At 34.7% G+C, this 20806-nt stretch overlaps 1 protein-coding gene across 10 annotated transcripts in view; it reads left to right on the top strand.

Moving 5' to 3' along the window:
* The window catches only part of LRP1B (LDL receptor related protein 1B), a 1828472-nt gene that overhangs the window by 1370426 nt on the left and 437240 nt on the right, over positions 1 to 20806 (top strand). For all 10 annotated transcript variants that reach the window (XM_077861563.1, XM_077861564.1, XM_077861559.1 and 7 more), the window contains 4 exons: positions 10752 to 10878; positions 11019 to 11170; positions 11468 to 11592; positions 12777 to 13148. In XM_077861563.1, coding sequence (XP_077717689.1) covers positions 10752 to 10878; positions 11019 to 11170; positions 11468 to 11592; positions 12777 to 13148 — 776 coding nt within the window. The remainder of the gene's footprint in view (positions 1 to 10751; positions 10879 to 11018; positions 11171 to 11467; positions 11593 to 12776; positions 13149 to 20806) is intronic.

The raw sequence follows: 20806 nt of genomic DNA, 5'->3' as shown, positions 1-20806 counted from the left end.
TAGAGCTTGCATATTTCATCGACAGTGACAGAAACTTGGACAATGAAGGGAAAGAGGGAACAATAGATGTTGAGAAGATAGTAGGGTATTGAGGAAGTTTTCGTTAGTGTAGGAGTCGGGGGATACTCCACATGTTCATAGGCAGGGGGTAAGAAACTGAGAGAAAAACAAATTCCCGGGAGGGTAGGAGGAACTTGGACAAGGAAGAAGCAATAGGGTGGGGCAGGAAGAATAGTGGACCAGAAAGCAGATGGACAAAATTTGTGTCTTACATCAGGTATTCCAGAAACAGAGCCTGGAATGAAAATTCAGTTCAGGCAATGGGAGAGAAGCAGGATAGGAAACAAAGATTCAACTATGAGCAAAGTCCAGGTCTCAACTGATTACTTAGGGAGTGCTGGAGTCTAAAACTCACTTGAGAGTGGGAGCTTGGCTTTCAAACTGCCACCCAACCATTCATTGGATGAGGGCCACCTTCGGGAGACCTATACTCCCAAGATCTCAGCACTGCTTGTGAAAGAAGAGTTGCTAGTGGCTGTTCTCTCAAGAAAAATGCCTGTGGGAATTGTTAGAGACAAAGGATACAGAAGCTGGGCACTGGCGATTATAGAAATAGGAAACAAAATCTGAGGACGTCTAGGTGGAGCACCAACCATGTCCACCACAGATTAGAATCCTAGTTTGGATTTTTCCTACCTCTGCGATCTTTTGAAATATCTCGTTCTCAAATGTCCATGTAGTTTTTGGTTATTGGAAGGATTAAATGAGGTAAATTTAAATGGGAGGATTGAATTAGGGGAATTTCTCTTCCTCTTCTAGTTTTGGACATGGAATGAAGAAACAGGATGCTGCAATAAAATATATCTTAGCAAATACGTTAGTGAAATTGAAGAAACTTCAATACGCGATGACAATAGGCAATGACCATAGGTGATGGTCAATATGAGAAAGGTTAGCAGCTTTGAGTGGATAGGTAGTTTTGCTGAAACTATTGTGGTGAATAAAATATGAATAAAAGGACTTAAAGCAACATAAATTTAGCTGGGATGGAGTTCAAGAATCTAATTAGTATGTTTCTATGACCTTGAGTAATATTCAGCAGCTTAGCAGTAGGAAAAAAAAAAAAAAAAAAAAAAAAGCCAGAAAGGAAGCAGGTGGCGACAGATTCAAAGTTGGATTGTAATGGAATACCCATGAGTTGCCGGTCAGGAGCTGAGGTCTAGAAGTTAGTGAATCATGGAAACCAAGAGCAGCGGGTTAAAGTCAGAGTAAGAAGTAAGGCCGTGAATGACAAAGACAACTCTATAAATTAAGAGATGATTTCAGAATTGTTTTTTTTTTTTTCTTTTAATTTTTATTTATTTATGATAGTCACAGAGAGAGAGAGAGAGAGAGAGAGAGAGAGAGAGGCAGAGACACAGGCAGAGGGAGAAGCAGGCTCCATGCACTGGAAGCCCGACGTGGGATTCGATCCCGGGTCTCCAGGATCGCGCCTTGGGCCAATGGCAGGCGCTAAACCGATGCGCCACCCAAGGATCCCCAAGAGATGATTTCAGAATTGGTAAAATTGGAAATAGAGCAGTCTTATGTGGTAATTAAGATGAGTGTGTGACCCTGCTTATGTAAGGCAGAGGCAAAGGAGGGATGCAGGTCCCTGGAATAGATGAGGTGAACATGAGCTGAGATGTTCACAAGGTCATCAGCATAAGTCATAAAGCCCCTAAGAATGACAGCAGTGGAGGGAGAAGATGGCAAAATTTACAGTTAGTAATAAAGCAATTAAATAAATTCAGTGGTTAATTGTGATAGTGATGATATGGAGAAATCGGATAATTTATGCTGTGAATGTTTTCAAATAACCTCAGGGAAAGTTTTCTTTCTTACTTAAATCTTCTCCACTTTAAATTTTTCAAGTATCTCATGCAGTAACTTTTCTGTCATTTTTAATCAGTTCTTTCAATGAAGCTTTTCCTTTTGGTTTTCAAATAAGATCTGATCTCTCTCATTTGAAAAAAGATAAATAAATAAAAAAAACTCCTCCCCACAAAATGCCTAATGTCTTATTTCTCTCTACATGTTTACTTCCCAACTTCTTAGAATAGAGAAGTTCTGCTCCTTCCAGAATTGTTAAAATTTATCCATAGCCAAATTAAAAGATTTTTTCCCCCAGATTTCATACCATTTACCTTTTCTTTGACATATTTATCCATTGATTATCCACTCAAGAATTTGTTTTCTCTGTTACCTTCTCTAACTCGGAGTCTCCTTGCTCTCCCACCCCCACCTCCATACCTCTTCTGCACATCTCTCTCCTCATCTAAGTCTTGGTATGCATTCTCTCTCTTGATATATTTATCCTTCAAGCCATATTTTCATGTTTTTCTTACAAATCATTACATTACATCCAAAATCTCATCTTCATGTCTTCACTTATATTTCCATTTTTCTTTAGAAAATCTTTGTCTGAATGTGCACTGTCACAGAAATGTAACATATTCTTCTATGTCTAGTCTACACTTTCTTTTCCTAACCATAGTGTGTCTTTTTGTCCTGAAAAGATTGAAACTTACTTTAGATTTTCTGTAGTTTTCATTTGTCACTAACTCCTGTCATCTTTTCTCTCCAATATCTCATAGATTCCCCATTTCTTTTCATTACAACTATGAACTGAGCACAGACTCAGCTGGAGGATCTTATTAAATAATTTTGATATCTTAATTTTGAGTCCCCCCAAGATTTATACTTTAATCCACAAAGCAAGAAATCTTTGAAATATATAGCAATAATTCAAATATTATTTACCTCCAAATCCTCACTTCTTCCTAAAAAATATTTCTTAAATATTAAGTCACATGGATATACATTTTTTCAGGATTTATGGTTTAGAATTAATAAACTTTTTTAAATGCTATGCCGATTTCCAGGAAATGGTAATTCAATCATTGGTTTCCAGATAATATTATGTAGACATTTAGGTGTTTAAATTCATATCATACGAATAAAAGTACAGCATTTTCATATTCTGTTTGAAGTTAAAACATGTCAGGGGTATTGCCAAAGGAAAAAGGTAAACAATGATGGAGTAAATTAGCTGAATCCAAGATATAAATGTGCCTTGAAAAAGTGGGCATGAAGCCTGTTTTGAACAAAGGAGACTTGAAGTCTTTTAAAATGTAGCCAAATGCAAAATAGAAAGCATGTATAAATTTACTTCAGCTTGAAAAATTAGTTTCTTCCTTCCGATGAGTCTTTTGTAAGGCATCAGTTCCTTTTAAGAAATTGAAATGTAATAATTTTTATGCTAAAAATTCACTTTCTATAGAAGTCACAATATGATACCTCATATAACACTGAAAAAAGTCGATTAACTTCCCATTGTATATGATCTCTAAGTGAAGCACAAATACTCTGACAAAACATTGTTTTGTTAATATAACTTTATATTTTTATGATCATAAATAACTTGCTGAAAAGTGTTTCTTTCTGTATGATTCAGCTTAAGATGGGATCTTGGTGTTCAACAACTACATACTGTCAAGTAGTCTTTGATGCAATAGATGTATGCTTTTAGAATGCTTAACAATATACAGAAGATCTTGAATGATAGTTTAACATATTTTGAGATAGAAAGAGTATAGCAGGAGATCCCTGGGTGGCTCAGTGGTTTGGTGCCTGCCTTTGGCCCAGGGCACGATCCTGGAGTCCCGGGATTGAGTCCCGCATCAGGCTCCCAGCATGGAGCCTGCTTCTCCCTCTTCCTGTATCTCTGCCTCTCTTTCTCTCTATGTCTATCATAAATAAATAAATAAATCTTAAAAAAAAAAAAAAGAAAGAGTATAGCATAGTTCAACACCATTGCTAAAGTATGCTTTTATCTTAAGGCAAGATAGTACATATAAAAAACAAGTAGATTTAAATTTGATTTGCAATTGAAATAATGGTGGAATCAGGGTTTAGTATGTAATATATATATTTTTTAAGATTTTATTTATTTATTCATGAGAGGCACAGAGAGAAAGGGAGAGATGCAGAGGGAGAAGCAGGCTCCATGCAGGGAGCCCGACATGGGACTTGATCCTGGGACTCCAGGATCAAGCCCTGGCCCAAAGGCAGACACTAAACAGCTGAGCCACCCAGGGATCCCCTGTAACATTAAGATACCATGATGGTCAAATAACTCAGAAACACCATAATCAAGCCCCAAATTACAGCCAATTTTCTCAACAGGTCTCTAAGAGAGGCATATAAACAAATTATAATAACAAATGAAAGAAAAGCATCACACTATTTCCACTAGGAATTTTCTCAAAAATTTTGCCAACACCATTGTTTTAAAGCTAGTTAGGTTTTGCACACCCAATCTTTTACCATGTGCTTCATCTTCATTCCTTAACTCTAAACATGAATTTTGGATCTTATTCTCCCTGCTGAAAGGAGGGAAGAAGGACTAGAAGTCATCAAAATGTCTTGGGCTATCACTTTAGCTCTGTGGCTCATGGAGGAGGAAGAGAGGCCGGAAAAAAACATGCCAACTCCCACTACAGGAGGGAGCTTCTGGTCCAGACCCCAAAGCAATGTTGAATGGAAACCAGAAATAGCCACACCCCTATGTATGAACTTACCCTGATTTTTTAAGGGATCTGATCGAAAAGCTATGGTAAAGGGTAAAAGAGAAGTTTAAAAGATCTTTCTCTCTGTACATCTGGAAATTATCTCCGTTTCTTTCAATTGGAACATCCAGAGTATGTTGGATGTGACCGATATAGAAGACAGGTTGGAGGTCATGAAACAAACTCGAAATTTCTGTGTAATATTTTAAGAATTCAAAATCTGCCTATGAGTACTAGGAGTCTTGGCTCTAGGAATCTAGATATTAAATATTTCATAAGAAAATGTATATATTATACAGAAACACCAAATCTTTTACATCAGGGATACCAAAAATGAATACAAAATGGACCCTTTACTCAGGAAAAATATTTTGAAACATGTAAATAGCAAACTGATATCATATGTGTATATGTACATGTATATATTTATTAAAATGAGAAGATGTGCAATGAGGCAGGGTATTAATTAATTAAATAAGGAACTAAACATAAAATAAGCTATAAAAATAATATGCTATAGCATTATGGATACCAAATACATTTTTGTGTGCGTGAATAATTTTTCTTGATAGTTTCCCAGTATTGACTGTGCATACACGTTATAATTGTTTCCCTCAATATTGCAAAGTTGTGAATCAAGAGGGAATCTGATATAAAACTTAAGAATAACAGAAACCAGAACAAGACTTGTGGGATAAATGATAAATATTGTTTTAAGCTTAAACAGAAAAAGAGAACAACCCAGATGGCCCGTATCTTTATTTTGGCTCAAAAGAAAAGTTCATTTCTGATTTGTATATAGAAATGACAACTTCTCTTACCATCGTACATTCTCAGTGTTGAAGCCTCTACTTTTTATGACTCCGAAACTTACAGCTAGCAAGTTTTAAGTATTTCTATTGGCATTTTTGGGAGGAGAGTATTATTCTTTCTCTACCTATCTGCCTCTACCATTAAATAGTTTCATGAGGGTTGTTAAGGCCACTTCATTTGGTATCATCAGCTTCTAGCATATAATAGGTACCTAGTTAATATTTGCGAAGTGAGTACATGACAGCACTAAAAGAATTCACTTGATAATCATCCACCAAACCACAGACCAAAAAAAAAAAAAAAAAAAAAAAAAGAAGGAAATTGAAAGGTAGTGTTCAAGGTTATACTGTCTCTAGACTCTTCCTTTTAACGAGTGTTGTGCTCTCCGTGCTGGAGTTCTTTTTATATTACAGGAACCTCTAAGCAATAGCAACACATCTAGGACTTGAAAAGTGATTTGGGATTGGCATGCAATACCTTCTCAAAACAAAACTGCACATTAAATAAAGAAAAAGGAAGTGTGAAGAAGCCCTCACAGGAATAGAGAAGGTTCTACTTTACACTGCATTCCTCATAGGGGATGTCAATTCATGTGTTCATGAAATGTATTCAAAGGTTTATGTTATTTGCACGCATGTACCCTAAAAATGGAGACATTGACAGGTTGGCCTACAAAGTATTTGATTAGGATGAGTTGTAAGGGATTCTTTTTTTTTTTTTTTAAGATTTTATTTATTTATTTATGAGAGACACAGAGACAGAGAGACAGAGACACAGGCAGAGGGAGAAGCAGGCTCCCTGTGGGGAGCGGGATGCGGGACTCAATCCTGGATCCCAGGATCATGACCTGAACCAAAGGCAGATGCTCAACCACTGAGCCACCCAGGTGCTCCTAAGTCATTCTAATGAAACTGCTGAGACACTGAAAATTACAAGCAGTTTTTTGTCAGATAAAAACTCACGCTCACATAAAGGCTAGCTGCTATTGTTAATTTGTGGAATTTTTGTTTTGTTTCTATTTGTTGTTGTGTGCTTTTTGCTGATAATGTAACACACTTTACTCTCCCCTAGTGGAGCAGAGTAACAATAACATTCTTGATTCTCTTCTCAATCAAGACATCTGCCTATAAAAGAATTTACAAGATCTTCATTTTTGTGCCAGCATGGAAATTTTTGGTTATCTCCTGTTTCTTTGGCATACCGGATAAAGTATATAAATCATGCTTTCTTATAATGGCATAAGACTAGAAAGAGTGAGTTTATTGTAACAATTACAACCCAGATCTGTGTTCAAAGGAAATAGTTTAGCATTCAAAAGAAGAATCTTAAATGCAAAGACATTTGATTCCAATTAGTTGCTTTTCACTATTACCCATATATCTAAGAGAATAATATTTTTTTAAATTTTATTTTTAATTTTTATTTATTTATGATAGTCACAGAGAGAGAGAGAGAGGCAGAGACACAGGCAGAGGGAGAAGCAGGCTCCATGCACCGGGAGCCCGATGTGGGATTCGATCCTGGGTCTCCGGGATCGCGCCCTGGGCCAAATGCAGGCGCCAAACCGCTGCGCCACCCAGGGATCCCTAAAAGAATATTTAATCCTGTTTCTTTTATAACAATTTGGACTTACTCATTCTTTTCTTTCTACCTCACACTTTTTACTCTTCCCCACTAAAGTCAAAGCTTTATTTTCATGTTAGCTTTATTTCTTAAAAATCTATCTATTTGAAATTATACAAGGGCATTTGTAATATTTTCTATGTTTTTGATCTTTAATTACAAGTGCAAAAGATTTGTTTTCCTTTTATAAATGTAACTGTATGTAAAATAATTCCGATATCGGTACAATGGTCATATGATAAATGCAGTAAACCTTTGAGGACTGAAAGTGTATCCCAGGCCTTTAAGAATCCGATGCTGCCAAATGGAATATTTTGCTTATTAATCAAATGTCCGTAATTAATTGGATGTTAATAGTGGAACATAATATGTATTCATTGCACATTTTCCTGCCAAGAACGTCTACGCCTTATTAAGATAATACAGATGTTTGTGTTATGATAATTTCTGATATTATCCTTGTAATCTTCCAATCCACTTTTGAATGTCCCATTTTTAATTTTGTGATTTTAGATTATGTCACTGCAAGTCTCTGTGAATATGGGAGTTTTCACTTTAGGACAAATTATTATCCAGAGAAACTTCGGTTATATAACATAGCATTTGATTTTGACAATTAGGAAAATTTCTGGGCCCGGGATAAACTTGAGAAGTATTTTCAGCGCTAAATTAATCAAACCAATACTCTAAAGGCACTTTCTTTCACTGTATCGTACAATCCAACAAACATTTCGCTACTGCTAATTTTGAGCTCAAATGGGAACAACATCGACCTATAATGCTGGCATTGAATCTTAATTTCCATGGGGTCTCAAAAACCAGTGACAAGGATTTTTATTTCTCCCCTTCCTGAAAAATCACATTCAGATACAAAGAATCTATGTTCATTAAAGTTATCTCAAGTACAACTATGTAAATTGCTATCTTAAATTATTCATAAGTTTCTCCCTGTAGTTTTCTAAGCTTAGTTTTCTTTCTCTACATTTAGTTATAATTCCTGAAGGTTCTCAAGGTGCTAATTCTATTCAATTCTTTATTTTTAATTTCAGTTTAAGGAGCAAATAAATTACTCCTTCCCTGACATTCATAAAATGTTGCTTCATTTTAGTAGGTTTCAAATCTTTTATTTTTATGAAGTTGATAAATTATTTAGCCACATAAAAGTGATTCCCACAGTCAGATTGGCTTTATATATAATGATAATTTATCAAATCACTATGGAAAATTTGAGTAAAATCTGTACTCCAGATAGTTTTATTTTTTTAATTTTTTTAATATTTATTTATTATTTATGATAGTCATACACACAGAGAGAGAGAGGCAGAGACATAGGCAGAGGGAGAAGCAGGCTCCATGCACTGGGAGCCCGATGTGGGATTCGATCCCGGGTCTCCAGGATCGTGCCCTGGGCCAAAGGCAGGCGCCAAACCGCTGCACCACCCAGGGATCCCCCAGATAGTTTTATTTTGAATAATTTTAATTAGTAATGTTATTATCATTCATCTAAGCCTCCTGCATGGAAATATTGCAGATTTAAAATAAATAGGGACTACTTGAGAAAAAAGGAACAAGACAGACTTGTTTCTCAATACTAAGACCTTTTTCATGGCTTGTTTTGTGTTTTTATGTATGAGGAAGTTTGTTCTATTCCTTATACCTAGGGAAAAATAACATTTGACATAAGGTTATTATATTGTTGTATTCTATTTATATTTGATGAGCCAACATAGAGAATCCACCACAGGCCTGAGTGAAGTTTCTGGCTTGAACCATTCCTGGTCATCTGCGTGGATTGTTGACATCCTGAGCCACAGTTTCCATACCTGTAAGAATTAGCACTTAAATATGTGAAATGGCTGATTTGCCCTGCTCACTCAAAATAATATTTTTATTACTCATTTAGTGCATTTTGAAAGCAGATTATGATTAAATAAAAGGAATATTGTACATACTTCCTTCCATATTTGAACTCTGGGGTATATTAAAGTAGATGACAAGAATCCGACTGAGTAAGTAAGCACCTGTCTATTCCGGCTCCCAAAATGCCTTCTTCTCACTGTTACATCCCCTGCCATTTTGACGCAATGCCTGACTAGTATTTTAAGGGCATTAGTAATGGTAAAATTTTTCTTTGCAAAGTTAAAAATGGGGCAACAAATTTGACCTCCCAATTATTTTATTTATTTATTTTTAACACAATGAGAATCTTCATGAAAGTTTTAAAAAGTCTTAACTATAGTGAAAGCATATATTTTTTATTTCATACCTGTTTCAGCCTAGATCTAGCCAGTAAAATATTTGTTGGATTTCTTTTTTTTTTTTTTGGATTTCTTGCTATAAAGTTTTCCCTTTCTGATTTATAGATCTTGTAAATATGAATGAAAGCTTCTTCAGGATTAATACACTTGAAATTCTAGCCACACCTCCTTTTCATCTGGTTGTAAAAGTCCAAACACATTTATTTTATATAGCATTTTCAGGGAAAAAAATCAACTTTTAAAATAAATCAAAACAATATGCATAAAGGTACAGGTACTTTTACATAGTTTAAGTATCTTTTTTTATGGATAAATAAGTTCATTAAGTGGGTACAACATATGAATGTATATCTTTGATTTTTCTATATTTAGCTTCATTTCGTTTCTCACATATGATCACTCATATATATGTATTCTAATATGCACAGAATACATACCCATTTTTGCCTAAATGAATCAATAATTGCTATATTTTTCTAAATTCTAAACATTGCTGTTTTCTGACAGGTGAATAAAAATTTCAGTCAACCTAACTTGAAAAGAGTGGATCCTATTTATCTGAAAGCATGCATTTCGTATTGTAATATGCATTTGTAATATAAATATTATATATGCTGAACAAATGAGTGAAAGAAAGCACAGATACTAGGCCTTCTGTTTCTCTACATTTAGTTTTTTGACATTTTTTATTTCAGCTTACCCAGGATTTTCTTTCTGTATTACATTTTCTTCCATATTCCATTCTGCATTATGAGATTACTAAAATAGGAATGTCTGCTTTTGTTTAAATCCATGTTTAATTATCCCTTCACAGGATAACTTACAAAATTCAAATTAGAATAGTTACATTTAGCAGTGTAAATGGACAGAATTGAAATTATAGTGCATTCATGTATGCATTAATAAATATTTATCTACCACAAATTTTTATTTTTAAAATTTTCTAATTTCCTAGTGCTGTAGGTGTACTAGTAGATGAAAAGGAGAGAAGATCAGTGTCCTCCTTGAGCTTATTGTCCAGTGGGAGCAAAAGACATTAACAAAAAATAACACTGTAAAGAAATATAAGAAATATAGCACTATAAATTTGCCACTCTAATCCATGCAGAGTATATTGTTCAGTAATGAGAACACAGAATAATTTTTGAGGGAAATGATGTTTGAGGTAGGAACAAGAATAAATTAGGCAGGCAGGTTGGAGAAGGGCATTTCAGACATGGAGTAGCATAAGCAAAGTATTTTTGGGGGATTTTGAATTCATCCATGTGATTTCTATGAATAAATATTTTTACAATAAAAATTACTTTTTATAAATAAACACATATGTATATGGATTCTAAAATGTTTTATTTTTGTTCTAATGGAATGGATGTTATTGATTTATTATTATGAATATGTGTTTTTATGTTTATTTGCATATTACTCTAAACCAGCAATTTTATTTCAGCTATTTGTTCTGGACTGAATGGGGACAGATGCCCTGCATTGGAAAAGCTCGCTTAGATGGCTCAGAGAAGGTTATCCTTGTAAGCATGGGAATAGCATGGCCGAATGGTATCTCCATCGACTATGAGGTGTGTTGGATTTCTTAAGTATTTAAAGTACAAACTGCCAACTTGCATTAATCCACTCTTAGTGTTCTCTTATTTATTTTTTTTAATAAACCACTTAATCCAAAAAAAGGTTGCAATATTCCTTTTCAATTGATCTTTAGGAAAACAAATTGTACTGGTGTGATGCTCGTACAGACAAAATAGAAAGAATCGACCTTGAGACTGGAGGGAATCGTGAGGTGGTGCTGTCAGGGAGCAATGTGGATATGTTTTCAGTTGCGGTCTTTGGGGCTTACATCTACTGGTCTGACAGGTAATTTATTTTTTCATAAGTATTTGAGTCTCAAAATGTTATTTCAGTGCCAGTTGCTTTACCCTTGTAGGATTAGCCATTCCTTAGTAAGGTCACAAAAAAGGATCTCACAAAGCCATGTAATTTCTGCAGGAAGTCAGCCACTCTTTCTATTCCAGGCTTGAGCGTTTCAATGTCAGAGACTAAAGTTGGTTTCTTTCCCCTTCTGCTTGGCCATCTGTTATCTTCAGTTTAAATAACTGGCTTGATGTGAAGTACTTAAAGGTTTTTGATCATGTATGTTCAACTTCTTGTCAGAGCACATGCCAACGGGTCCATCAGAAGAGGCCACAAGAATGATGCCACGGAAACTATAACCATGAGAACAGGTCTTGGAGTCAACCTGAAGGAGGTTAAAATCTTTAACCGAGTAAGAGAGAAAGGTCAGCACTCTTAAATAATGCATACATCTTATGTCATTTCTCTCTTATTTTTAAAACATTTATCAAACTTAAGTCAGAGATTCTTATATAAATCCAAAACCTCAAAATTCTATTTTATTTTACATCTAGTTTCCTACAAAACTCATACAGTAGCCTAATGAAATGTATATAGAGTAGTTCATACATACGTATTTTTGCCTAAAACAGTGTATTTATACATACCTGACATGTCTTCAGTATGGGTTTGAGCTAAGTAATATAGAATATCTTGACATATATACATATTCTACAAAAAATACAAAATAAAATTAGGATATTAGAGAGTAAAAAGTAGCCAAAATTGCATTTGGGGTTATATTTTGATTTATAAAGTGATTATGGATTCAGAAGTTTGCTCTTGGTGTGAAATGTTTCAAAAGTCATCACTTCCTTAAAATGTGCATTTTGAAACTGATATGATGGTGGTTTGGATGTTTCTTATTTAAAATTGTACCTCAATTAAATGTCTATTATGTAATTAGATATCCATTTTAATGTCCATTAAAATAAATTGTAATTAATTTTCTAGACATCAAAGATAGGCATAATAACTGCAGAGCTGATGATGGATTCATGGAGGAAAATCAGCCTGATGGAAATATCTTAATAGTATATTACATCTTCACTCAAAACTGAAGCAAAAACTTATGTTTAATATACTTAGGAGGTTTGGTACATTGGAGCTATAAATTTCTTTGATAGCTTTCATATTTCATAGACAAGAGTTTAAATCAGTGCATTGTTTGTTGGTGAATTCAGTTCATGTTTGAGAGAATTGTTACTTGTGCCAAAGATTATAATACATAAAGCCTGTTGTAATCTCAGCATCAAGTTTCAGAAAATAGTTACACAGTTACCTGGCAGATTAAGGAAAATTTTAATCCTTTTATTTGGTTGGTATTTGGAGCGGAAGATTGCGATCTTTGAAATAAGAAATGCAAAATTTTAAACTGGTGTGAAAAAGAATCAGAATTTTATATTATTTGATTTTCTTATACTGACCAGTATTAAGAATAAAAAGACAGACTATTCAACATTATTTTGTAAAATATTTCTGTAAGAAAATAAAAAAAAAAACATTTGAAACACTAAAGAAAAACACAAATATATATGTTTGTGTATGTGTGTATCTTTTCCTTCTTTAGGCACCAATGTTTGTGCCAAAGACAATGGTGGATGTCAGCAACTCTGTCTTTATCGAGGAAATTCTCGGAGAACTTGCACTTGTGCCCATGGATATTTGGCAGAGGATGGAGTCACTTGCCTAAGGCATGAAGGCTATTTGCTTTATTCAGGGAGAACAATATTAAAAAGTATACATCTTTCTGATGAAACCAATTTAAATTCACCAATAAGGCCATATGAGAATCCACATTATTTCAAGAATGTCATAGCTTTGGCTTTTGACTATAATCAAAGAAGAAAAGGTACCAACCGCATCTTTTACAGTGATGCACACTTTGGAAATATACAGCTTATTACGGATAACTGGGAGGACAGACAAGTTATTGTTGAAAGTAAGTACATTCATTTTTTAAAATATAATTTGGCGAAAGTGAGTATCATTTGCATTAGCAGAGAAATTAGAGTGGTAATTGCATGTAACACTTATACTTTTTTTGAGTTTATGTTCAAGAATAATGCACCCTTATTGTCTGATCTGCCAAATGTCAAAGAAGCAATTACCTCTTAGCATGTACAGTATGTAAATTATGATTACTAGTTTCAAATCATGGAACTATCAATAATATATTCCTCATACAACCTGTTTCTTTTCTCTCTACGTGATTTTCATGTATCTTCCACTTTTCCAATTCCACTATACTTGAGGTCAGTCCTTTTCATTACTTTTAAAATTGAAAATTAATATATAAGTTAATTTTAAAGTAGTCAAGTAATATAGATTTAAAAATGAAATTTCTGCCTTTACACTAAAAGTCCATTTACTTATCCTTGACTGACAGCTGTCGTGCTTTCAGAATTTTTTCATGTATGTGTGTATGTTATTTGTAATTACAAAATTGAATGATCCTATATGTTATTCAGCTGCTTTTTTTTATAGTTATCAAATATCCTGAAAAGCTTTTATTTCAATACATAAGGTCCTATCTCATTCTTTTGAAAGTCTGTGCCTATTCTGTACAAAAGATTAACTTATTTGAGTATTTTCTTCTGATAAACATTTAAGTTGTTTATGGTATTTCATCATTACCTACAAAGTCACAATGAACATTTGTGCACATAAATATATTTATTCAGGCATGTGAGTGTTTCTTTAGCATAGAATCCTAGAAATAAAATTGCAAAGTCAATCGATCTTTATTTTATTTTTTATACCTGGTCAAATTTCGGTCCAAAAAGACCATATCAGTTTATATTTTTCATCAACTGTATGTGAAAAGATTTACTGTCCCATACTTTTTCCAACAATAATTTTATAATTTATTAGCTATGACTATCTACTTTGTAAAAAAAAAGTCAACTTATATTAGTATACCTGATAACTAGTCAGATCCAGCATCTACTGTATGTTTTCTCCTATAAATATAAATATAAATATAAATAAATATAAATATAAATATAAATATTGTCAAACTTTTTATTGCACATTGCCACCCCATGCTATGCTTGCCATTCTGCTAGGCCAGTATTTGCCTATTCAAATCTTACTCAGATTTTCCAAATTAGTTCAAACATATACTTGTATAAATATACATTCTCATTTATTTATTCTCTAAGGTTACTGTACTTATTGATAATTTCATGCCAATTTGTAAATTCCAGAATATGCCAACATGCCATTTTGACGTGTGTGTGTGTGAGAGAGTGTGTGTGCATGTGTGTGAGAAAGAGAGAGAGAGAATGCAACTGTAACTGTACTGATCATAGAGTTCAGACGTAATTGAGATTCATTGATCCAGTATAGTTCTATGAAGTTTAGATAATACTCTGGTCCTCCAGTTTTTCTAGACTGATACAATTCAGAGTTGGAAGGGCTCACATTGTATCCACAATATATTAATTTACTAATTCATTTTCAGTGCTATAGACTTTTTGTTAGGAACCCTGGATATAAAGTTGAACAGGAGTCCATAGACCTTTATTTAGAAGCTACAGTTTCAGAAGAAGCTACAAGTCAACAAACATTTAATTTCAGTAGAATCCACAAGATACTAGAGAACAAAAATAATCTGCCTGAGGAAGGCTACAAGATGCCACTGACCTGAGTTGAGGAAACTGAAAGTTTCAATAGGAATCTTATTAGTTGTTTGGGCCAGATATGGGTGGGGAAGACAAGAAGAATAATTCTAGACCAGTAGTCTTCAAGTAGTACAAATATGTGATCACTGATCCCAGATATGTGTTCAAGGGTCTAAGAGTTATTTTTATAATACTGGATAATTGCCTTGTCAATGGTATTGCCATTTGCATTGATGGTATATAAGCAGTGGTGACTAATTGCTGGTAACTTAGTGCTAATCAAGGCAATGGTACCAAACCATACTAGTAGTCATTGTACTTTTCACTGCTGCTTAATAGCTGGGAAAGAAAGAGCCAGTTTCGCTTAAAGAACATTCTTGAACTGGGTAAAACGTTTTTATTTTATTAAATCTGATCCTTCAGTACACATCTCTTTAATATTCTGTATGATGAAATACACATAACGCACTTTTGCATCATTCTGAAGTGCGATGGTTGCCTGAAGGAAACTACGTATTGGTGCGATTATTTGGGTCGTGCTTCTTTTAAGGAACATCATGTTTTACTTGAAAGAATAAGAAACAGACAGGCTATGGTTATTCAGACCTAGGTATAGGGAAGACATTTTCTAAAAAATGAATACAATGAGTCTTTCACTACAAGGAAAATGACTTACAATATCTGCTGCAAATAATAGAAATCAAGCATTAAAGTAAAAATTTGAATTCTGAAAGACTTGCATCAAGCACAGTAAGCTTGATAACTCCCCAAGGCTTAAAGGCTTTTCTGATGAGATGGGTGGTAATATTACTGAAGTGATTTTGGGGGGAGTATTGCATAATGAAATGTGTCAACAGATATGCATAACTTAGGAAACCAATATTTTGCAAATGACATGATAAAATCATGCATGGGTAAATGATCCATTCAAAGTGTTGGATAGATCAGTGAATTTTAATGTAATAGTGTGTAAAAAGTTTGCCACTGTGGTTTCTGATTCTACACTCAAGCCAACCTTTAAGTAACTACCACGCATTATATGTTGATATAGTGTGAAAGAATATCCACTCCTCTCTTTTCCAGCTTCATAGGCATATGAGGCTGGATTTTCCTCACATATTTCAATTAAAACAACATAAAAGATAGGATGAAGAAGTAGATGTGTGAATCCACTTGTCTTCTAATAATCTAGACACTAAACAGATTTGTAGAATCATAAAACAATTATTTTCTTCTTATTTAAAACAGCACAGGGCAGCCCAGGTAGCTCAGCGGTTTAGTGCCACCTTCAGCCCAGGGCGTGATCCTGGAGACCTGGGATCGAGTCCCACGTCAGGCTCCCTGCATGGAGCCTGTTTCTCCCTCTGCCTGTGTCTCTGCCTCTTTCTCTCTCTGTGTGTGTCTCTCATGAATAAATAAATAAAATATTTAAACAAAAGCAAAAAACAGCACAGATATTTTCTTAGAAGATACTAGTTATGTTAATATGTGATCAATTCATTTTTATTTTAAAAGATATTAATATATTTAAAACACAATTTTTAGTTTCAATTTATAATATGGTAAATAGCTATAGACAACAGTTCACACAAAATTTCTCTCAAGTCCTCAATAATTTTTAAGAGAGTAAAAATTCTCAAATCAAGAAGTTTCCAAACTACTCTTCTAGACTAAGGGCTCAGAAAATTTTTGGTACAAAGACTTGAAAAAACACAGGGTAGACAAAGAGTCACATATCATCTGGTATTATTGGAACATGGGTTATAAGGCATGAGTTGGTATGAGATGAGCCTGGAGTCCTAGGGAGAGCTCCAATAATGAAAGATGTGATCTGCCAAGATAAGAAGTGTTAAAAAAAAAAGTTTTTACTGAGGTGTAGTTTACATACCATACAATTCACCCATTAAAATTGTACAACTTAATAATTTTTGGTATATTACATTATTAATTATTAAAATTAGGTAATATATACAATGTTAATATATGATACATATATAATAAATAAAATTAGTTATTTAAACTATTTTTTAATTATACAATGTTGTGACATTAATTACATTTATAATACTGTGGGACCATCACAACTATTTCCAAAACATTTTTGTCACTCATTTCAAATAAAATTCTGTTTAAAAAATTATTCTCTGTTCCCCCTTCCCACAGTCCCTGGGATACTTTGATGTGCTCTTACGCTGTGAATTTGCCTATTTTAGATAGAGCATGAAACTGGAATCATATAATATTTGACCTTTTGTGCATGGCTTATTTCCCTTAGCATAATGTTTTCAAGGTTCTTTCATGTCATAGCACGTGTCAAAAGTTCATTCCCTCTCTGACCCCAAAATAAAGTCTTATTATCTTTTTTGTGGCTGAATAATATTCTATTGTATGTATAGACCACATTTTGCTTATCTATTCATCTGTTTATAGACACTTTCTTTCTACTTTTTACTATTGTAAAAGTTCTGCAATGAACACTGGTGTACAAATAACCTGGATAAGTAATTTTGGTTTTATTTAGTAGATAAAGGGAAAACACGACTGTTATAAGATACACATATACTAGGATTTTTGTTTTATGATGATCACTCTGGCTATGTTGTGTTCATTGACATTTAACAGTCATGTCTTAAGACAGAGATGACTTAGGGAGTTGTAGTATTACAGAATCTGTTTCCACAGTGGTAAATTAAACTGAAAGCATATTAATTAAAGTATGTGTACAACCAAACCATTCTAATCCTCCCCTCTAAAATCAAAGCAATTAAAATTAATAACTTTGTGGATGTATGTGTTAACTCACATGGAAGAAGTAAAATATGATAGCTAGGAGTTGGGAATCAACCAAGTTGGAACTCAGATCTCACTTTGTTGCTTATTTCCTGTGTGATACTGTCAATGTCATCACTTACAAAATGGGAAACAAACTCATAATTTTTATTGTGAAGATTATATGAGAAAGGGTGTGCAAAGAACATAAAAATAAGCACAACTTTATTTCATTTAAAAACTTATATTACTGTATTTGTGACACATTTGTAGATTATTTAGGATAATTATCCCCTAAATTATATTTAGAATATGTGTTAGAGTTGTTAAACAATCAGAAATAATTATAATAATTACAGATGTGATAGTGTATTAAGGTCATACTAGAATTTAAAAATTAATTAAAATTAGTTTACACTGATAATTTACATAAAATTCTCCAGATACTCTCCTTATGCTACCCCATTCCTTTAAGAAGTTGCTAATTTGTTTAACCATTGCAATCCTCTCTTGAAGTTTTGTAGAATTTATAGTTTGATTTGCCAGACCAAAAATAAAAACAATGAGCCAAATGAACCCCCCTCCCCACCAAATGAGTTACTGGCATACAAATAAATATAAAATTCATTTTTCTCTTGGTATTCCATTTTAATAAAACATTAATTCATGGAAAATGTGATTAAGTATTTAAATATACCAAGGACATACCATTGAGCTGCAGCTGCTGTGCAGGGAGGGCCAGACTAAAAGTGCTTGACCCTTCTCAGTTGCTGCTCTGTCTCTCTGTGGGGTGAGAGGGGCTCAGGGCTATGACCTGGCCCTCTTGTGGGTAGGTTACTGCAAGGAGGGCAGGACCCGCAGCACTCCCTGTCTGGTTACTGCTCAGTCTGTCTGCTGGATAGCCAAGGCTCAGGACACCTACCCAGCCTGTTACAGCTTGACTGCTGTGCAGAAAGGGCATAGCTGGGCCACTTATCCGGTCCAGTTGTAGCTTAGCCACTGTGCAGGGAGAGCAGGGCTCAGGGTGCTCATTCTGCCCTTGCATTTTGTCTCCTTAGCTGAGGAAAGAGGGGAAGAGTTCAAGAGTCTTATCCCTCACAGTTGTGGTTTGGAGCCTGCTTGGAGTTAATTGGCATGAGAGCTTGCCCAGCCTGGTACACCACTGGCTAGCCAGAGCATGCCCTATAGTGCTAGCAGCCTAGGAGGAGAACACCAAGAATGGTTTCTATTGGCTCTATCACCAGCAAGTTAGGACAAAATTTCAAAAGTGGCATCTCTCAGGGCTTCTGTCCCTTGATATAGCCCCTACAAGTTCCTGTCTCTCCAGCTGCCACTTTAAAATTAGTAAGTGGGACTCTCTCACTTATGGTCTAGGCAATTTTCAATCTGTTGGTTTTTGCTCAGGATCTCAGTATAAGTGGGTTTTCTTGCAACCCTTTTAAGAGTCAGATCTCCATTCCCTGTAATTCTGTGGTTCCCCTGATCTTAATCCCCACCAATTTTTAAAACCGGACATTTTAGGGGCTCATCTATCTGATGACAGCTCCTAGAGTCAGAGTTCCTGATGGAGGACACAATTCTCCATAGGGGAATGTTCTGTATTCTGAAGATCATTGTTCTGATTCTGAGGTCACCACTGCTGTGTTAGGATCCCAGGGGAAGTGGTATCTCTGTCTCTCTTAGTCTTCTCAGTGCATCCTTTTTTTTTTTTTTTTTTTTTTTTTTTTATGGAGGTACAGTTCATCTAGTTCTCAAATGCTTTTCAGAGGAAAATGGTTTCATATCTAGCTGCAAATTTTTTTTTAAGATTTTATTTGTTTATTAATGAGAGACACACACAGAGAGAGAGAGAGGCAGAGACATAGGCAGAGCGAGAAGCAGGCTCCATGCAATAGCCCAATGTGGGAATCGATCCTGGGACTCCAGAATCAGGCCCTGGGCCGATTTGCAAATAGCTGCAAATTTGTTGTGTCCCTGGGAAGAGGTAAGTTCAGGGTTTTCCTATACCACCATCTTGAACCCTCTTCCTTCATAAGGCTTATATATATATATATATTCCTCTATATATTTTTTCCAAGATTACTGGTGGCAGGGTGCCTGGGTAGCCCAGTTGATTAAGTGTCTGCTTTCAGCTCAGATCATGACTCTGGGGTCCTGGGATGGAGCCCCACGTTGGGCTTCCTGATCAGTGGGGAGCCTACTTCTCCCTCTCCCTCTGCCTGCCACTCCTCTTGCTTTTGTGCACTCTCTCTGTGTCAAATAAATCCATAAAAACTTTAAAAAATGAAAAAAAATACTATCAGTGGCAATCGTCTTGCTTTTAAATTATATTATACTGGAAATAGCTTTTACTTTTCCTGTAGTTAGGCTAGTTCTATATACTATTATGAGTGCCTAAAAATTCATTTAATTATGTTAATTTTTCTGTTTGTAATTTCAAGGGTTAAAATGTCAGCTTTTAAATTGTATTTATTTTTAACTTGCTTGTTATATATCATATAGACATTTTCAGAATGTGAGACTCCTAACTACTCATTTTTCTTTCTTTTTTAAAATTATTTTATTTATATATTCATGAGAGACACACAGAGAGAGGCAGAGATATAGGCAGAGGGAGAAACAGGTCCCTGTGGGGAGCCCTCTGTGGGACTCAATCCCAGGACCCCAGGATCAAGACCAGAGCCAAAGGCAGATGCTTAACCACTGAGCCACCCAGGTGTCCCTCAATGATTTTTTTTTTTTTTTACAGATTTTATAAAATAAAGAAATACTTTCAATTGTATTTATTAGCTAAAGCAATTTTCAGATTACCTATTCAGATAATTGCAAATATCAGAAAGGCATAAAGGAGCATTGTTTTATTATACATTGAAATTACTAAGATTAAAAAGGTAAGAATGAAGGATGAACATTATGCATAGGGAGTCAGCAAGCAGTGAGGCAGGGAATAATCCTTATGCTTCAATGGAAAACAGAGGATAACATGATCATCGATCATGGAGAACAGAATCTGGAGTGAGTCATGTTTAGTACAGAGAGAGAACATGGATTGCTTCCTCATTAAGCTGTAGGCTGTTTGTTTAGTATGACTTCCATTCATTCAGTTTCTTAAAATATTGGAATCTCCAAGAAGATGGCCTGTGTCAGGTTAGGGAGGAAACTATTTTTCCTGTACCCTTTTGGGTTTTGGTCAATGAAATGTGAA

Source organism: Canis aureus, chromosome 20, assembly GCF_053574225.1.
Source record: "Canis aureus isolate CA01 chromosome 20, VMU_Caureus_v.1.0, whole genome shotgun sequence".
Lineage (NCBI taxonomy): Eukaryota > Metazoa > Chordata > Mammalia > Carnivora > Canidae > Canis > Canis aureus.
Note: the sequence above shows the minus strand (reverse complement) of the source record. Positions and strands in the feature narration are given on the sequence as shown.